Raw genomic sequence first — 21,638 nt, 5'->3', positions numbered from 1 at the left:
GTCAGGCTTTATAACCTGAGCTGGGTTGGGTCCCTTCAAGATATGAATGAAACAGCTTGAAGAAAATTACTGGGAGGGACAAGAAATAGCATGAATTCAGAATGCAAAATTATCTTACTCCAAGTCAGCATGCTGCAACATGGCCTGGAATGAAGTGCTCAACTCCCAACACAAATGCAAACATTCCATATGTCTTTTAGCATCTCTTGGATGCAGACAACTGACTGGGTTGCCTGACACTGACCCGATCACAGTTACAGTGAAGGGGATGTGGTATAACTCAAGACAGCAGAGACTTCAAAGATTTAGAAGCAAGCAGTTCTCCTTGATGGCCTCTGATGAATACTGTAGTCCTGAAGTGGCTAGAGACGCCTCCAGAATCAGAGATGTGAACCTCATTTGCTGTGATTCCTAGGACCAACCCTACCTTTGACAAATACTGTGAATATGCAATAGTTTGTCACTTTGCTAGAACATCTAGATTTCTATAAAAATCATCAAAACATCAATTAGGTTGCACACAACTGATATCTAGCCCACTGGATGGCCCTCTCTTTTCCTGCTCAATGCTTTCTCTTCTTTTCCTTCATTCCACAGCCCCCCTATGTACTGAGAAATGAGGCTCTCCACATTAGCAGAGGAGAGAGGGGAACCATCACCCCCCAGCTGCTTGACATCCGAGATGATGACAATCCACAGGATGTGGTAGTTGAAGTGCTGGATCCTCCACTTCATGGCCAATTACTTCAAACACTTCAGTCCCTGGCAACCCCTGTCTATCAATTCCGGCTGGATGAAGTCTCCAGGGGCCTTCTCTACTATGCTCACGATGGCTTGGATAGCACATCTGATGTCGCAGTCTTGCAAGCCAATGATGGATACTCCTTCCAAAATATACTGTTCCACGTGAAGATTGTGCCCAAGGTACGTGTCATTCCCAGAGGTACAATTTCCATTCTCCTAGATGTTAAGTTTTGTTGATGATATCATTTTTTAATTTCATAAAGATATGGGTGGTTATTTATTCCATTTGTTAAGCACCTATTATGGAGATACTTAGGACATTCAAAGATTAAGAGAACATATTACCCAATCCCAGGAGCAGAATATATTTTGTTAGGAGCATCTTTGATCTGAAAGACCTGGGCCCATTCTCTCTACAAAAGGTAAACTTTTGAATCTTTATGTTGACTTGCTTCCATAAAAGTGCTTCATTGTCCACTGATCCTTTTGTCTCCTGCCTGAGCATGATCATAATCAAATGCACCCCTGTTCTTGTCTGCTCTTCTAAAACAGTTCATGAAATATGTAAAGCGCATAGTCCAGGTCTCATAAGGGGTCAAAAAGGATGAGTTCAGCTATTCTGTTAGCCCAGTGGTCGGCAAACCGCGCGGCTCATGAGCCACATGCGGCTCTTTGGCCCTTTGAGTGTGGCTCTTCCACAAAATACCACATGCAGGCCCACACGTACAATGAGATTGAAACTTAGTGGCCCATGCGCAGAAGTTGGTTTTCGGCCTGGGTGAATCTATTTTGAAGAAGTGGCGTTAGAACACTCAAGGGGCCAAAGAGCCGCATGTGGCTCGCGAGCCGCGGTTTGCCGACTATTGTGTTAGCCCAACAGAAGCAGGAATGGGAACTCTCTCTTAGTTATGACATAAATCGTTGGCTTATGGGGTAGAAGCAGTGTTTCTCAGCCTGAGTTATTCCTGTTCTATTTCTGTTAGTTTCTGCCATATGTGCAAACACCTGCCCTGTTATTTACTTTGAGTCAACTTCCTTTTTTACTGTGCCCTCATCCTAATAAACAATAGTTGTGAAATGATGGGTTTAATGTACAATTATACTTTTTTCTATAATGTTAAAATTAATATATAACCATTTTATAAACTTTCATTCATCTCTTTCATAAAATACTAGAGGCCCAGTGCACGAAATTCATGCACTTGTGGGGGGAGGGGTCCCTCAGCCCGGTCTGCGCCCTCTCACAGTCGGGGACCCCTCAGGGGATGTCCGCCTGCTGGCTTAGGGGGAGCGGGCCTAAGCTGGCAAGGCTCCAGCCACCGCCACTGCACTCGCCAGCCATGAGCCGGGCTTACTGCTCCTTAGTGCTGCCTCGGAGGTGGGAGAGGCTCCTGCCACTGCTGCTGTGCTCACCAGCTGTGAGCCCAGCTTCTAGCTGAGCGGTGCTCCCCCTGTGGGAGCACACTGATCACAGGGGCAGCTCCTGCATTGAGCGTCTGCCCCCTGGTGGTCAGTGCATGTCATACCAACCAGTCATTTCACCATTTGGTCAATTTGCATATTAGGGTTTTATTATATAGGATTCTTGGGATATCTATCATATTTTGGGAAAACAGTGTGTTAAATCAAAGAGATCTATCAAAAAATATTTTCTAAACCATTTATTACATAATGATACTTCATTAGAAGCTCTTTTCTCATTTATACTAGTAAAAAGAATGGCTCTTTCCATGATGATAGACTGAGATATATAACTTTTTGAAACTTTTCATTCCAAATATTGGTACCTAATAAAGGTTATTAGTGATCAGCTAAAGAGATTGATCACTTGTCACTTTCTTCCCAGTGATCACTCAAAATTTGTGATTGATCCTCATGAAGGTGAATACCTGAATCTAAGATGGTCTGCTCGTTAGTTTCTCAGGCTCTTGTCTCATTATTTTCAGCTGCTGAAAACAGTGATGGTGAGATGGATGGGAGTAACTGAAGGCTGATTATGAGACAGAGTTGGCAGACAGCCACCTTGTAGCTAATCCTAATTATCACCCTCTCACAATTGCCCCGGGAAATGAGGTTTAATTCTGAAGAGATGAAGTCTATACAGACACAGGAAGTTTCCTTTTCTTCTTTCATGGTTTCTTTTCAAAGATTGTTAAAGGACTTCCGTGCAACCCTAGCAGCTGCCTTCCTTATCGTGGCTTCAGTCTCCATGTGTGGAGCTAAGTTCAGTGTCTTGCACAGTCATTTTGTGTGCAAGGTTGAAGTCCCAAGGTTGAAGGGTATTTCTAGGATTTTTGCTGCTTTGACTATAAAAAAAACAAAACAAAACAAAGAAAAATAGAGTTTTAATGTATAAGTAGGGCATAAGCACAGAACTTGAGAATCCTTGTGGTGCTATATTGAGAGTCATGTTGCTATTTATGGTGTCTATCCCTCCTTCCCCTGCCTCTCTCATCCCCTATCATGCTGAGCTTACCTGTCCATCAGGTGAACTAGTGGTTTATAGGCCAATGAATTGGGGTAACGAAATCAGTGACCAGAGCCCCAACATTCATCTGGATGTACTACTAATAAATTCGACTCTGCAGTACTGATAAAGTTTTATAAACATATACTACATGTTTTGAAGGAATTCAAAGTACTTCTTCTCTTATTTATTCTACTGATCTTTACAATATCTTAGTAAAGAAGATTAGAATAGAACCTATATGACCTTATTTCTTATAAAAGAAATTTTACTATGGATGGTGGGTGTTTTTGTTTGTTTAGTTTTAAAATCTTTATTGGGCACTAATGCTTAATATAAATTATTTTATTTTATCTTCATAATCATTTTAGGATGTTTGTGCAATTATTATGTCTAATTTTTCAAAAGAGAAAACTAAAATGGAAGTTTGAGCATATTTAGAGGCTTACATTTTTCATAAAGGCATTTAGCGCTGGAGCTGAGATTTCAATTCAAGGGCATTCCAGCTCCTCACACTTAACCTCATGGCTCTTTTCATTCTAGTCCATCTTTTTCAATATTTTGGTCATATATTTTCTTATCCCCTTAATGGACTGAATGGAGACAGTAAGTTAGTCATTTTCTCAATGTCCTATTCAAGCAGTCTAGGCCTGAAACCTCCTGAAATCTTCCCTCTGGGCTCAGCACATCTTGTTACAAGTGAAGCTATTTGTAACCATAAGTCTACTGGAGCCCACGAAGAAAAGATTCCCCCAGCTGTTAATAGTTTCTAGTAGATGTGAGGTCAGACATGACTGATTTCATTCTGATAGCTATTTCTGAAAATGGGCATCCAAATCCTTACCCTGAGGCTACCTGTGTATTAAATTTGGAGTGAGGCTAGTTACTGGCTGATGTCTAGCTGGTGGCTTAAATGGAATGGCCAAGGGGGTTAGGTCTAATTCCTAGTGAATGGATGTACAAATTAATCCCAGTGTTGTTCAACAGAAAACTTAACCTGGTACGATAGATGGAAAGGAAGAAGAGGTAGAAAAAGGAAGCTTTGTGAGAGCAGCAACTATTTCAGTCTGACTCTTTTGAGCCAGGTAAAGCATAGAAGTTTAGTAGGTTTTTGTCGGATGGATAGATAGATGGAGGGAGTGCCTGGGTCCTGCCTTTGCATGGATCTCTTGCACCAGATGAGAAGCCTTCAGAGCATCTCTGCTGGTGCTGGGCTAGCCCATTTGGGACTGAGGATGGGCGCTGTCAGTTCCACTCTTGTTTCTCGAGTTCTACATCACTTCCCCCAACTTGTGTTTTTATCCTGGGCCTGGCAGGGAGTAAACTTGACTGTCACCCTCCAGGCCTTTATTGAGTGGTTGAGGAGGGAACAGACTCAGAACTGGTGCTGAAACGTGTTCTGTTGAAGGGAGGAGGCAAAAGAAATAAAAAAAGATTAAGAAGTAATAAAGAATGCTGTGCTGAACAGGCTTCCATTAATTGGGTGGATTAGCAAAACCAAGCCTGCTAGATGTACTATTCTAAAGCAGTTCAGCTTTTAATAAGGGCTAAAAGTGTGGGCAGGGAAAAGTCAAGCTTATTGGCGAGTTTCTCTCCACGGCTGGGCTTTCAAAGAATTACCTTCCTTTTTATTAATTAAGGCATCTCTGAAAATTGTGCATCTTTTTCCACATTGGCAATAAATCTGATGATCCTTCTGACCTCATTTGTTGTTATTTGAACAGTTATTTTCTGCCACTGGGTAATGCTTTGATGTTAAAAGCCCCCGAGAGTCATGCTTATGAACCGAATGGAAATTCAATTATTGAGAGCCTGTTCTTGCTGTTTGACCTTGGAAAGGCTCCTGTGCAGCTAAAAGCCCTGCTGTGCTTTCCCTCAATTTTCTTTATTTTCAATTTTTTTAAATCTTTGTTGTTAAAAGTATTATATATGACCCCTTTTCCCCCCATTGACCCCTTCCTCAATTTTCTTTAAAGCTCTCCTCCCATTGGTTGTCTTGCAGGGATACAGTTTGATAATTAGGATGTTTGTGATAATTATAAATATCAATGGCACAAAAAGTGTTTATTTTTATCAATAAGAGTCTATGTCATAAATAAATCCTTAGCACATGTTAGGGTTTCACCTTTTTTTGGACTTGCTTAAGTTGTTCAATGTAGTGTCTTTAAGATGTATCACTCAAAGTATACACTCAAAAAATCTTCGTTGATTCAAAAAAAAAAAATTTGTTTGTTTGTTTATAAAGCAGTTAAATATACATGGAGAGAAGGTTCTATATTCTTGACCTGAGGGAGCAAAGCTTCTTCATACACACATTGACAAACACAAAAACATTCTAATTATCTTTCCATTATTCTTCATCTTGGTAAATATCATCAAAGTTTCACCTTACATGCGCCACCCTGCATGATCCTTCCCTAAAATCTTCTACAAGATTAAGGGATGGGAGGGTGGGTGGGGAGAGATTTACCAAAGAACTTATATGCATACTAGTAGCCCGTTTGCACGAAGATTCGTGCAATAGACCTTCATTCATTTGGCTGCCTGCACCGGGGACCCAGGCCTTGGCTGTGGCCACCGCCTTCTGCCTTCTTTCAGGGTCAGGGCTTGGCCCCGGGCGGTGGCCCTGGGCTCGGCCGCACCCAGCGTCCCTGCTACTGATCGCAGGAGCCAACCCCCAGTAGTTTCCTGCGATCGGCCGCAGGCTCCCCACTGGTGCCCAAGGCCGGGAAAGCCTCGGGCGGCTTTCCCGGCCTTGGGCTCCACCGCACCCCAACGTCCCTGCAACGGTTTCCTGGTGGGTGTGGTTGGTGGGCGTGGCTTGGTTGGTGGGCGTGGCTTGGTTGGTGGGCGTGGCTTGGGCGTAGCGAAGGTGCGGTCAATTTGCATATTTGTCTATTATAAGGTAAGATATCCATAACTCCTATTGGTCATAGACAATAGTGTGAAGACCTGGGGGGGGGGAGGGGAGAAAGGGTCAATGGGGAAAAAAGGGGGAAACTCTGTAATACTTTCAACAATAAAGATACATTTAAAAAGTAAATATATGGTATAAATGAACCTTTGCAAATTAAGGTATATTTATAGAATAAATAAAACGTTAGTGTTGACATTGACATAGACTATATCCACTTATAGTCATTTTCTGTTTAATTAAGTTTAAATTTTTTTATCTTAAATATTTTGGCCTGGAGTTGAGGTACACTATCATTTGAGCTCATCATTTTGTCCCAAGCTTTAATTTAGAAGTGGGGAGGATTTCATTGTATTTGTGGGATTATTATAATTTGGTTTACAACATTAATATTTTTATTTGTAACACAATAAACAATGGTGAAACTTTATTACCAGCATTTCTGTATGCCTTCTGTTCTATGAAATGAACTTTTTTAATTTAAAGCACTGTTTTAATTATGCCCCCTTAATCTCTGGTTGGGATTTCATCCTATCTAATAAAAGAGTAATATGCAAATGGACCATCACTCCAAGACACAATATGGCCGCCCCCATGTGGTCAAGGATGGCTGCCCCCATGTGGACACAAGATAGCCACCACAAGATGGCTGGCAGGGGAGGGCAGTTGTGGGCAGTTGGGAAAGACCAGGCCAGCAAGGGAGGGCAGTTGGAGGGGACCCAGGCCTGCAGGGGAGGGCAGTTGGGGGGGACCAGGCCTACAGGGGAGGCAGTTGAGGGGGATCCAGGCCTGCAGGGGAGGGCATTTGGGGGGTACCAGACATGTAGGGGAGGGCAGTGGTGGATGATGAGGCAAGCAGGGAGGGCAGTAAGGGGTGACCGGACCAGCAGAGGAGGGCATTTGGGGGAGACCACGTCAGCAGGGGAGGGCAGTTGGGGGGGGACCAGGTCTGCAAGGGAGGGCAGTTGGGGGGTACCAGGCCTGCATTGGAGGGCAGTTGGGGGGGACTAGGCCAGCAGGGGATGACAGTTAGGGGCAATCGGGCCAGACAGGGAGCAGTTAGGCATTGATCAGGCTGGCAGTGGAGTGGTTAGAGGGTGATCAGGCTGGCAGGCAGAAGTGGTTAGGGGCAATCAGTCAGAGGCAGGCAAATGGTTGGGAGCCAGCAGTCCTGGATTGTGAGAGGGATGTCCGACGCCGGTGGGATCGGGCCTAAACGGGCAGTCAGACATCCCTCAAGGGGTCCCAGATTGGAGAGGGTGCAGGCTGTGCTGAGCGACACCCCTTCACCCGTACGAATTTCGTGCACCGGGCCTCTAGTTGCCTTATAATATGATACCCTGAAGGATATATAAAACATCACTAGGCAGAAGATTAGTCAATTGATATTAAGGTTGATTTCTTGAATTTACAGGGATATATGCACCATTGTGCAGAAGAACAAAAAAACTACAAGGAGATAAAGAAATTGTAAATGTCAGACCCACTGAGGAAATTTTTGGCTTTTGGACACTTTGGCTATAGAAAAATAGTGTATATAGCTTGCTATTCATCTCTTCTTAAATCTTCCCTGGACCATCTCCCAAAAGAAAGCAACTGAAAAACCATCTTCATCATAATGAGTAGGAAGAATGATCCTTTTCCTTAGATAGTTGTCTGTTTCTTCTTTAAGTACTATAAACAAATAATTAAGAAACAGAGGGATATGTATTATCCTGTTATAAACATAGCCATACTAAATGCCTGTCTGTGCACTTCTGGGAAAATCATTCCAGACCCATCATGAGCTCTACCCTAGGCCATGTGTCTCACACGTTAGCATAACTCCATATCCCATGGGGATCTTGTTAAAATGCATGTGGGAATGCATCCAACTACAAAGCTGCACAGCAAAGGAAACAATCTACAAAATGAAAAGGCAACCTCTGGAATGAGAGAAAATATTTGAAACCATATATCTGATAAGAGATTGATATCTAAAATATATAAGGAACTCAAACAGCTCAATAGTGACAAAGCAGCCTGATTAGAAATGGACTAGAGACTTGCATAGATATTTCTCAGAAGAAGACATATAGTAGCCGACAGGTACATGAAAAGGTGCTCATCGTCACCAATCATCAGAGAAATACAAATCTAAGCCACAATGAGATATCACTTCACACCTGTTAGAATGGCTATTACTAAAAAGACAAAAGATAACAAGTGTTGGTGAGTGTGCGGAGAAAAGAGAACCTTTATACGCCATTGGTGGGAATGTAAACTGAGGTAACACTTTGAAAAACAGTAAAGAGATTTCTAAAATATTTAAAAACTTGAATTACCATATAATCCAGCGATCCCACTTTTGGGTGTTTATCACTCAAAATGAAATCAGAGTCTCAAAGAGATATCTGCACTCCCATGTTAATCGCAGCATTATTCACAATAGCCAAGATATGGAAGCAATCTAAGTGTCCTTCAGTGGATAAATGGATAAAGAAAATGTGGTCCATATGCACAATGGAATGTTGTTCAGCCTTAAAAGGGAAGGAAATCCTGCCATTTGTGACAGCATGGATGAGTCCAAAGGACATTATCCTACGTAAAATAAGCCAGATACAGAAAGGCACATACTACATGATCTCACTTAATTTGGAATCTCAAAATGTTAAACTCATAAAAGCAGAGTAGAATGGTAGTTTCTGGGGGTCGGGGAAATGGAGAGATGTTGGTTAAAGGATACAAAGGTTCAGTTATAAGGGATGAATAGCTTCTAGAGATCTAATGTACAGCATGGAAACTATACTTAATAAAAACTAATTTTATACTTGAAATTTGTTAAGAGAGTGATCATGTTTTTAGCACACCAGAAAAGTCATAGCTATGTGAGGTAAGGATACCTTAATTAGTTTGATTGTGGTAATCATTTCACAATGTATATGTACATCAAAATATCACATTGTATTCCTTAAATATATACAGTTTTTTATTGGTCAAGTATACTTAATAAAGCTGATGAACAAAACTAAAATGCAGATTCTAATTCAGAAGGTCTGATCCAGAAGTCTAGGGTAGGTGCCTGAGATTCTTAACTACTAATACACTTTTAGACGTCGCTGATCTCTGAACACTGACTTTCAAGGAGTACTGTCTCCTAAAAATGTACTCACACTGGAATTGTAGGGGATTGTGTTGATGAAGAATAGTCAAGTAAGAGAGGCATCTGGGAAATGCATTCAAGTCCCAGTGCTTACTTTCTTGGAATATGAAAAGCCAAATTGCCTCGTCCGTCCAAGATTGTAGTCTTTGGTGTATGGCTGATCTCCGTAACCATAATCAAAGTTGACGAGGCTTTTTAGCAGTTGAGACACCTGGGTCCAAGTGTATTATGTTATGTAAAATTCTGCTGGAGTTAACAGGGCCTTTCCCCACCAGAGTTCTGGTAGATGAGATGCCAGGTTCCTGACACACTGTGATATTTTTGTAAATAATATTCTATATCAATTGTGAAAGGAGAAAGCTCTCCGGGATTTTGCTCCCAGGCATTCGTCACAATAGAAGGTGCCCTGGCTGCTGTTCTCCTGGGTGCTGTTTGACTCAGTTTCCTGGTGAAAATAGCTGTGATGCCTCCTCACAGGGAAAAGTGACCTCCTGTCAGGTGACTGGAAAGGGTATGTGGTCTTCTGTTCTGAATGCTGCCTCCTGGGAGTGCTCTTTACTCTGTTCTCTTTGTTAGCATATTTGAAAGTAATAACAATAATTTAGAAAAACATCTGTTCAGAAACGCCATATTTTAAGATATCAGATTTACTGACTATTAAAGTATGAAAACAAACTGAAAACTGAACATGAGCCGCCTCACTAATCTCATCCGTGCGAAGTGTCAATTAGGAGGCTTCGGAAGAGGTGTGCTCCTTGGCAGTGCTGTTTGATAACATTGGCTTTCGCAATGACAATGGTCCCTTCTCGGGAGTGCAGTTAGGGTGACTCCTTCCAGTCAGCTATTCCCAGCTGTTGTTTCTAAGGCTTCACTTTCAGTCACCCAGGCCTATCAGTTTGGTCTCTGCGGTATTTCTGGGATCTGTTTTTTTAACTATCCATTCCAACTGCAACTACCTTCTCATATTCTCTCACCTGAGCCATGGTAAGTATGTGTCAAAGGGTTTCCATAGCTCCAGATCATCCCAGCTCTAGTCCCTTCCATCTCTTGCTGCTGGAGGCTTTCCACAACCCAGATCTGATCATTCCATTTCCTTCTTCAAGACTCGTGCTGACTTTACAGAGCCTACAGTGTAAATTGAGCCTTTTAGCAGCTTTTGCCTTCTACTAGCCAACAACAGAGTGTCATTCTTTTTTTTCCCAACCTTTTTTAAAAAATGTATTATGTATTGGTTTCATGTACCGCTTAGTGGTTAGACAATCATGTACTTTATATCATGTTCCCCTTGATATTTCCAGTACCCCAACTGGTACCATACATAGTTATTATAATACAAGAGGACCTGTGCACGAATTCATGCACCAGTGGGGTCTCTCAACCTAGCCTGCAGGATTGGGCTGAAACCGGCTCTCCAACATCCCCTGAGGGGTCCCAGATTGCAAAAGGGTGCAGGCCAGGCCGAGGGACCCCACTGATTCATGATCAGGGCTGGGAGAGACCTGGGAGGTTGGCCAGCTGGGGAGGGACCAAGGGAGGGCTCCAGGGAGTGTCTGGCCCATCTTGCTCAGTCCCGATCAGCCAGACCCCAGCAGCAAGCTAACCTACTGGTAGGAGCATCTGCCATCTGATGATCAGTGCACATCATAGTGAGCGGTTGAGTGGCCTTGGCATATCATTAGCATATTATGCTTTGATTGGTTGAACAGATGACTAGACACTTAGCATATTAGGCTTTTATTATAGAGGATTATCAACTCTATTTCCTATGCTTTACTTACTTCCCCATGACTATTTTATAACTAACAGTTTTTATTTCTTTTTAAAATATTTTTATTGAATTTTAGAGTGAGAAAGGAAAGGAGAGGGAGAGAGAAAAACAATATTGTGGTTCAGTGGTTGAGCATCAATCTATGAACCTGGAGGTCATGATTCGATTCCCAGTCAGGGCACATGCCAGGTTGCAGGCTTGATCCCTAGTGTCCATCAAAAGGTTGATTGACACCTTCAGCAGGGCTGAAGATCTGCATATGATTGCCTGCTGCCAGACAGCTGAGGGCAGTTTCCCTCAACCTGATGGTCCTTTATTGTTTACTAGGCCTTACCTTTGATATGTATATCTGCTTTGCTAGAAGGCAAAATGTATGAATAAAAAGCCCTGGGTGCAGAGACTCAAGGAACTTAGTTACTAGAACTAAGCCTCCTCTGGCTCCCCCAAAAATGCATTCCAAATTTATATTTCATGTCTAGTTTATTTAATTTACTTGCAACCCCTTCTCCAGATTCCTGAACCCTAGTAGATGTGAATAACACCACAGCAGTGATGCATCCTAATTATTCATTTCTCCCCCACTAGACTGACAGTTCTGAAACTGAAGTCATATTTCAGCCATCCTTATGTACCTTAGCCCTCTAGCAAAAGAGCTGAACGAATAGTTCTTGAATTTGGATGGATGGGGAGAATGGAAGGACAGGTATATGACAAATGATAGAAAGAAATGAAGAGACTTAGTCTTCCTAAATGAAGTAAGTTATTTGCTCATGATAAATTAAAAGAAAATGCAGGAAAATACATATATATGTATATATTATATTATATGTATATAATACACACACACACACACACACACACACACACACACACACACACACACACACATAGTGTATACACATATACAGTTGAACCTTAATGTGGGGCTGGGGTGCTGACCACCTGCATGATCAAAACTCCGTGTATTACTTAATTTAGCCCTCTGCATAGGGGTTCCTGACCTTGGTTGCAGATTCCTAACTGTCTAGGTGACCCTTGAACAACACAGTTTGAACTGCACCAGTCAATTGATTGCACAGGTCAATTGTAAAAACAAAACCACTTACTAGTGGACTCATGCAGCTCAAACCTGTGTTGTTCGAGCAGCTGTAGTTCATAGTGTGACTCTAAAGCCATGAATCTCTCTTATTAGACAATCATTAGCAGCAGTTGGACCTGATAACATGTTTTTAAGGACTGATATTTTATTATTATGCTTGGACCTAATTCTGTACTCTCTCCTTATTCTAGAATGACAAAGGTCTTCGGCTTGTGGCCAATTCAATGGTGTGGGTTCCGGAAGGGGGAATGCTGCAGATTACCAACAGGATCTTACAGGCTGAAGCCCCAGGTGCCAGAGCCTCAGAAGTCATCTACAAAATTATGCAGGACCACCCCCAATTTGGTAACTGCTCTTTCCTTTGCCATGATGTCATCACTGTGCTCAGTAGTCTTAGACTTGCTTTTGTAAGATGCCATACAGCAAGGCTGTGACTTCAATGAACTTGACTTTTCTAATATCTCACACTTCCTTTTAAAAACAGGATAATCAAAAGAGCTACCACACTGTACGTATGTTATATACTAGGTAGTATGCTCAGTAATATAAACATATTATGTAAAAATCTAAAATTTAAGCTTTAAAAGGACTTTATTTTATACAAAAACTAGAGGCCCTGTGCACAAAATTTGTGCACTGGGGTGAGGGAGTGTCCCTCAGCCCAGCCTGCACCCTCTCCAATCTGAGACATCCCTCTCACAATCCGGGACAGTTGGCTCCTAACTGCTCACCTGCCTGCCTGCCTGCCTGATTGCCCCTAACTGCTTCTACCTGCCAGCCTGATCACCCCCTAACCACTCCCCTGCCATCCTGATTGATGCCTAACTGTTCCCCTGTTGGCCCAATCACCCCCAACTGCCCTCCCCTGCTGGCCCAGTCACCCCCAACTGCCCTCCCCTGCCGGCCTGGATGCCCCCAACTGCCCTCCCCTGCTGACCTGATTGCCTCCAACTGCCCTCCCCTGCTGGCCTGATCACTCACAACTGCCCTCCCCTGCTGGCCATCTTGTGGGGCTGGGGTGCTGACCACCTGCATGATCAAAACTCCGTGTATTACTTAATTTAGCCCTCTGCATAGGGGTTCCTGACCTTGGTTGCAGATTCCTAACTGTCTAGGTGACCCTTGAACAACACAGTTTGAACTGCCATCTTGTGGTGGCCATCTTGTGACAACGTGGGGGTAGCCATCTTGTGATGACATGGGGCGGCCATTTTGTGGCTGCCATCTTGTGATGACATGGGGGTGGCCATTTTGTGATGATGTGAGGACGAGATGCCACCTAGGCTTTTGTTAGTATAGATATAACATGCTAAGAATTGCCCACCTAATATATGCCAGTTTAATTTCAAAGCTCAGGCTCTCAATCTTGTGTCCCTCCCAGGACATCACCAGACTTCTTGATGAGACTTTCTTTTCTAAGAAAAACTTTACACAAAAACATTTTTTAAGATCTCCATTGTTACTTGAACTTGTAGCAGGATAGTAGAGTATGATAATCTGCAAATTTTTCCATCATTATCAACTAGAAATTCTGGATAAAAGATTATAAGAATTATAAGCCATTCATAGTTGATTTTGCAAGGATGGAAATAAATCTTGAGGTGTCAGAAACAAAGAAGGAACTAAAGCCAGTCTGGGCATGCAATGATGGGAAGGCTTTCCTGAGAGGAGCTGTGTGTGTCTCAAGAACCCAGAGGCTTGGGATTTAATGCCTATTCAGAGACAGTAAGTTGTAATTAAGATCTTGCATAAAACCTGGACTCTGGAAAGACTTACCTTCAATTACAGGAACAGAATAGAAAACAAGAAGCTCACCAGCACAGAGGAATTGCAAGGAAACCTACCTGTGTTTTTCAGGGCTTAGAGTAAAGCAAAAAAAAAAAAAGTCTGCTGAGAATTCAGAACTTCAAGCCCATTTTTCTTGCAGATCCAGAGTTAAGTTATACTGTGTACATTCTTTGAGAAACCCAGGGCCGAGACATTAATATGAAAATTAATCTCAGACTGATGATACTTCTTGGGCTTCTTAGAGAAACTAATAGAAACTACTGTAGAATGTCCACCCTCAATTCCAGAACACTTCAGATTCTCACAAATAATATCACTGAAGATTAGCTTAGAATTCAAAATTACAGAATATACGATGAGGAAACAATCAATAGTACTATAATTAAAACAGAAAATTAAAACCCCAAGGATTTGAAATAAAGGAACAATCTTATAAAAACTATGAGATAAATATATTAAAATGATTTAAAGCCAAGCCAGTGAGGCTCAGTGGTTGAGTGTCGACCTATGAACCAGGAGGTCACAGTTTGATTCCCAGTCAGGACATATGCCTAGATTCCGGGCTCCATCCCCATTGTGGGGCATCCAGTAGGCAGCCAATCAATGATTCTCTCTCATCAATGATGTTTCTATCTCTCTCTTCCTCTCTAAAATCAATAAAAATATATTTTAACAAATGGTTTAAAGGCACAAAAAAGAATTGAAACTGTAAGGAAATAACAAAATGCTATAAACATAAAAGAATAAGCAGATAGATTTTTACAAAGAAATAAATAGATCATCTGAAAATGAAAATTATATTCATTAGTAGTAAAAACTTGCTTGGCATGTTAAATAGAGGAATAATTTGTTTTTCCTCTAGGTTATCAGATTTTCAAAACTATATAATTTCTATAGTGAAGAAAAATTAACTTTTGTATAATTTTTAAAATAATTTTAATATCCACAAAAGATACTGATATAATTACAAAGCAGTAGGTCTAGCTGGGATGTCATTTATTATAGTTGTGAAACCTTCAGGAAGGCAAGTGGAGCCATAAGTTTCTTTGAAAGATTAAACTAGATATTGTTTAACTTTTTATTTTAAAGTAATTTTGGATTTACTGAAAAGTTGCAAAAATAATATACTAGTAAAGAGCTCTCAAATACCCTTTATCCAGTATTCCCCAATGTCAGCATTTTACATTACTGTAGAATAATTATCAAAGCCAAGAAATTAATATTGATACAATACTATTATTTAGTCCACAGACCTTGTTTAACTTTGCCTTACTTTCCCCCACTGATATTAAGCTAGAGGATGTTTAAGAGCTTTCTGGCTCTAAAAGTCTTTGACATGCTTGATGTATTAAATTTTCTACCTTATCTTGATTATTAAAAACCAAAGATTAAATTTTCTAGTGACAGCCCACTATTCCAATATTCTGTTTAAGTGTTAAACAGAAAAATGCTGAATTAAATTATTTTTAAGCCATTTAACTTGAAAAATACCATGTAGGCTTGACTGTGACCCTTTCCTACTGTAACTCTCTTGATGAACTTCTTCCTATGAACATAATCCTCTTTCTGTGTCCAGAGTTCTGTGTTAGTAATAAGCAAATCACATTACCCTTGGGAACCATTCAAGAGTGAAAAACGTGATGGGAACTAGAAGCCCACCCAACACAAATCCCAGGGGTGTGAGGTGTGGAGCCTTTCCCTCTTTGCCACCCCAGCTACTATATACTCCCTCAGCACTTTCGAATGTTCTAGTTGGGTTTTAGGTTTTTTGTGAAGACCTGATCATGGAATGGAACAAAATGTAAATTGCTGGTATAGTCTGTGCATAAAGGACCTACCTTCAACCACTGGCAGACACCTCACTGTCTTCAAGTATATTTAGATAAGTGGATTACTACTTGTACCTTTAGCTACTCCACAGGTTAGAAAATCAATTTAATGAAATGATTTTAATGAAGTATCTTCAGTATCATGTGAAAGAGAACCTGACTTAATCCAGTACACTACTAACTCTAAATTATTTAGCATAGTGTAAGAAAACTCTACTATAAATGATCTCAATCCGAATTCATGGTGATTTCAATGAGATCCCAATTTTTAATACCTTAGTTTTCCCTTCAGAATTCTTGGTTAAAATATAGACATCAGTATAAAGAAAATCTGAAGTAGAGATTATTTTCTTTTTTAAAAAACCTGCATTTTCATATATTTAAAGGGTCGTCTTCTGATATTTGTCTTATTATAATAAAAGTGGAGGTGAGGTACTACACAAAAGCCCTCACCTCCCTGGGGTAAACCCTACAAAACACTGGTATTTCTTCCTATCTACTCATGGACTTGTCACAAAGGCATCTTTTATTCCACATACCCAGTGCTGAAATCTTCATCTTCCCTCCAACCTGCTCATCCCCATCAGTGGCATCACTTGCCTACCCATTGCTTCACCTCGTAGGTGATTCTCCAATTCCTCCCTCTCATCCTTCATAGCCACATTTGTCAGGTCTGTTACTTTTACTTCCTCAGTGGTTCTTGTGTCTGTTTATTTCTTTCCACTCTTACCTCTGTTGCCTTAGTTCAGGTCCCCATCTCTCATCTGGATTTTATAGTAGCCTCATAATTGGTCATACTGTCCACATAAATATTAGCTACTATTGTTATCATTTTTTTTTATAGAATCAAATCCAGTCTTTTTAATCAAGCCTCATTGGCTCTCTGTATTCCGATCATGTACCTTCCATGTTCTAAATCACTCACCTACTGAAAATCTCACAGTGACTCCTAATTGCTTATGCAGGGGGGGCTGACCTTCAGAGGAAGGAAGTACATTTTGCTTATTGTTGAATTCCCTAACCTTAAGGGCCTACCATAGCAGCTAGCACCTAACAGGTATCCATTGACTATTTACTGGGTTGAAATTAATGGAGTTAGCCAATATCCTAGAATTCCTGTTAATTTTCATAGTATGACAGTGATTTTCTATATCTTAACAATAGATGTATTTCATTGTTAGGAAAAGTCTGCTTAGCTTTTACATTATAAAACAGAATAGCTAGGTACTTGGCATTTAAATATTTTCTATCCTCACTCTCCACATTTTCATTGTGGAAATCTTTTAAAATAGTTTGCAGCTGTACTCACATTCATAAACAGTCCACATCCTGAAAGAGCATGTTTATTAGTAGCATCTTATGAACAAAAGCTGAACCAGGGAGAGACATGTAATGGAATTTGTGACTTAGGTACAAATGAGAAATAATACAAAAAAGAAACTAGAGTGAGTTGATTCTGTACACGATTATGTAAAGAAGAGTATTGCTATTTTTTTCCTTGCTTTATTATTTCATCATCATCCAGGATATTACACTGATTTTTAACTTGAATTTAGTGCAGATCAATATTAGAATGGGTATTTCCTTTGAGAAAAAACAAACAAACAATTTCTAGGGTGATCAAAGTGTGTTACCCATTGGCCAGTATGTTTAGTGTACTAAGATCTGGGTATCCTCCTACTTAACATTGTTAAACATGCACAGTTTCTCTCTCTCTCTCTCTCTCTCTCTCTCTCTCTCTCTCTCTCTCTCTCACACACACACAATTTTTGTGAGTACACAGCTTCTATTTTCAGCAGTACATCCATTCTTCTGTTTGGTCTTCACTTGAAGGCATATTCTCCTTGTGAAATTTTAATTGTTTCTATAACACCTCTGTATTTGCAATCTCACTTTTAAAAGCTAGTAGCTTCAGGTGAAGAATAAGCAATAGAAACAGATTGGCTGTTGGTAGTGGTGTTATTTAGATTTAGATTTCCTTGCTTCAATTCTAATGAAGTTTAGAGAATGAAGGAGGAGAATGTTTATCAGGATAAATATTGGCCTGTGAACACAAAATAATCATGATTGTTAACAGAGTTTCATGACCAAGAATATGAGATTAGGATTCAAATCCCAGCTGCTCCACTTACCATTTGTATGACCTTGAACAAGTTATTGAACTGCTTTGAGCCTAAAGAACTTTGTCTTTAAAATGGAGATAACAATAGCATCTTCAGAAGGAGTAAAAACATAATGATAAGGATGACTGACATTTTTAAAGCACCTAAGAGGTATGGATCATTATTCTTGTTTCATGAATGATGAGCAGAGCTTATACAGCATAAGTCAGCTCAAACAGTTGGATGTGATGGAGCTGGGTTTGAACCACCTCCTCGTAAATGCTTCATGCAGTGGCTCCCATATGCATTCCAGAATTAGCTGTTATTATGTTCATTATACAGAATTCTCCCAGTGATAACTTTTTCTGAAATGTTTTCTGATTTCCCATTGTGTTTACACCAAAACTTTCTGGTTGGAAAGCATTTTCTGTTCATAGGAAGTTGTGGGTAGAAATGAATGCAGTTGCCCAGTATTTAAAGATTTGTTTGCAGTGTTCAGGGCTGTTTGGGTCTCCTTATGTACTTTTAATAGATACAAGATAGTAATTTCATATATGAATTAACCTTAAGTACTTTTAGTTCTTTTAGCTAGCATACTGGGAATTCTATATCTAAAGATGGGTTCAATGATATCTATTGAATTCTGCATTAATGTTCTTCCCTTTACCTTATCCTATATAGTAAGAGAGGAATATGCTAATTATCTGTTATGCCCTGAGGTGTAACGACCAGACAGAACAATGACCAGATCACGGATCAGCAGGAGGGTGGGGCAGCGAGCTACAAGAGGGCAGCAGAGAGCTACAGGAGGGGGCAGGGCAGCAAGCTATGAGGGGGGGGGGATGGGCGAAGGAAGCTACAGGAGGGCTGCAGTGAGCTACTGGCTATAAGTGGGAGGCAGAGAGCTATAGGAGGGGGCAGGGCAGCAAGCAAGCAGAGGCAGAGAGCTACAGGAGGGCGGCAGCAAGCTACTGGTGCACAGATTCGTGTGCAGGGCTACTAGTACAAGATTAAAGAAGTACATAATTTCTTTTCTGGGGGAAAAAAAGTGGTGGAAAGGAGATGAGAGCTCTGACTTTTACTTTTCCCAGGGATCCTCACTAACTCTGTGGCTTTTGTAGGGGAGGTGGTCCTTCTGGTTAATATGCCTGCAGACAGCCCCTCTGAAGAAGGTCAGCACCTACCTGATGGGAGGACAGCAACCCCCACCAGCACCTTCAGCCAGCAAGACATCAATGAAGGCATTGTGTGGTACAGGCACTCAGGAGTCCCAGCCCAGAGTGACTCCTTCCACTTTCAGGTACCCTTTGCTTCCTGACTTTTCTGATGTCTGAATGGTCTGATGAAAACCATCACCGTTATTTATAAGCAACTTGGGGAGTTTTCTATGATTGCCTAGAAAATTCATACTTGGGGGAAGAGGAAATGTAACTAATAGTATAGAGAGATATTTTTAATCTGCTAATTCAATCTTATAAATATCTCTACAAGCAGAGTCATTCTACAGCAAGGAGATTTATAATAGATAATGGCTAAAGTGTTTAGGAAAATAATGTTTCCAGAATATTAAAATGCTTATTTTAATATAGTCTTATTTTCTTTTTTTCAAATGTTTTTGGAACATTTGCCATCTTCTGATAAGATCATAGACTTGACAGCCAAACCCAGTGGGTTCATATTTCAGTTCTGCCATGTATTAACTACACAACTTTGGGAAAATTACTTGGAAAAATACTTGTCCTTCAGATTCCTCACCTGTAGAATAGAATTATTGTAAGGGTTTAATGAGTTAATACATACAAAGATTTAGAATACTGCCTGTCACTAGGTAAGGATTGTTATTACCATTTATAAAGATTGGTCAGATACCAGTACTGTAGACTGAATGTTTGTTTCCTGAAATAATTAATATCTTCATATCTGCCCCTCCCCATGTGGTAGGTGAATAGCATTAGATGAGTGGGATTAGTACACTGACAAGAGTCACAGGAGAGCTGCTTCCCTCTCTACTCCCCACCACGGGGCTACAGTGAAAAGATGGCAGTCTACAACCCCAAACCCAACCCTGCTGGCACCCTGACCTCAGACTTCCAGCCTCCAGAACTAGGAGAAATACATTTATATTGTTTATGAGCCACCCAGTCTGTGGCATTTTTGTTATAGTAGTCTAAGTCAGCTAAAACAATCAAATCATAAGAAGACTGCCAATACATGAGAGAACAAGAAATGGTACTGGGATATTCTCTGGCTATTATGAAATACTAGAGACCCAGTGCATGAAATCTGTGCACTCGGGGGAGGGGGAGCGGGCTCTCAGCCTGGCCTGCGCCCTCCCACCACACATGACGTCCTTAGTGCTGCCATGGAGGTGGGAGAGGCTTTTGCCAGCTGTGAGCCTGGCTTCTGGCTGAGCAGTGCTCCCGTTGTGGGAGCACACTGACCACCAAAGGGCAGCTCCTGCATTGAGCGTCTGCCCCCTGTGGTCAGTGCGCGTCATAGTGACCAGTCATTCCGCAGTTTGATCAACTTGCATATTAGCCTTTTATTTGGATATTTACATAGGATAACTAGAAATTCATTTAAAAAGGGTAAAACAATTCAAACCATTTGGAATTTTAAAAATAGTCTCCAAAATAATTATACTTCTAAAAGGAAATCAAAATAGCAAACTATTAAGAATTAATGATGAAGAGGAAATAAATTATCAGTACTTCAATGATCTGTATAAAATAACACTCAAGTAAATTGATGATCTTAAGCTCTTATTATTGAGCAGAAGATCATGAAAATAAATGGACTAAATATTTAGCTCAAGAAGCTGGAGAACTACAAAGGAAACCTAAGGAAAGAAAAAAAGGTAGAAATTAATAGAGATAAGCACACAACTAATTATAAAATGCTAAAATTGATAAATGAGTACAAAAACCTCATTCTTTGGAAAGACCAATAAAATTAGACAAACCTCTGTCATGGACAAATTGGGAATAAAGAACTGAACAGAAGTATAAAGGAATGAGGGAGTATGAATGAGAAAGAGCATTTAAACATAGATACAGAAGAGAATTTGGGAAAGTGTAGAGAAAATATGATGATGCATTCATGCTGATCAGCCAAAGCCCCTCTGAGTCTGAGACTCTTCCTTTGTCTCGAATCCAGCTGGGGACAAACTACCACAATAGCTCACCTTGTTAAAATTATCATACATTCTGCCTCTGAGGCCTGGGGTGCACATCTTCATTGCTTGACGAATTTATATGATATAAAGTATGTGCTTTTCCAGAGAGCAAGTTGAAATAAACTTGCAAACCATTAAAAGGAGATTTTACTAGCACATTAATGTCCAACGAGTGAGAGCAAACATTTGCCCTTTGCTGGAATTAACTTTTCATTTTTAGCACCTGGGGACTCAGCAGTCCTCAAAGAATGAGTCAGAATGGAGGCAAAGACCTCAATCAAAGAAGTTACCTCAGCAAACTAGAATCCTCAGCTCTGCCTTTGGCGTCCTAGGCCTTAGGAAGAACATTATCAACATGGAGCATTTCCCTGGAAAGGGATTCTCAGCACCTGCTCATAATGATATTTGATTGCTTTTGCAAGTTGGTTACTAAGTGGGTAATTATAAAATAGCTAAACTTACTGATTTTTTTTTTTTAACAAACTCGCTTGAGTTTAAGACATTCAGTTGGACATCATTACTTAGTAAGTGGTTCCCTTTGAAGAGTCTTCACACATTTTGCTCAAAATGTGTTTAGAACTCCTATTGGAAATCTCCTTCCAAACCCATG

General features: G+C 40.7%; 1 protein-coding gene across 1 annotated transcript in view; it reads left to right on the top strand.

Moving 5' to 3' along the window:
• Positions 1 to 21,638, top strand: part of FRAS1 (Fraser extracellular matrix complex subunit 1) — a 440,116-nt gene that overhangs the window by 297,461 nt on the left and 121,017 nt on the right. Inside the window, exons 29-31 of the mRNA XM_008143649.3 lie at positions 598 to 924; positions 12,326 to 12,479; positions 18,975 to 19,153. Of these exons, the coding sequence (XP_008141871.2) occupies positions 598 to 924; positions 12,326 to 12,479; positions 18,975 to 19,153 (660 nt within the window). The remainder of the gene's footprint in view (positions 1 to 597; positions 925 to 12,325; positions 12,480 to 18,974; positions 19,154 to 21,638) is intronic.

This window comes from Eptesicus fuscus, chromosome 2, assembly GCF_027574615.1.
Source record: "Eptesicus fuscus isolate TK198812 chromosome 2, DD_ASM_mEF_20220401, whole genome shotgun sequence".
NCBI classification, from domain to species: domain Eukaryota; kingdom Metazoa; phylum Chordata; class Mammalia; order Chiroptera; family Vespertilionidae; genus Eptesicus; species Eptesicus fuscus.
Note: the sequence above shows the minus strand (reverse complement) of the source record. Positions and strands in the feature narration are given on the sequence as shown.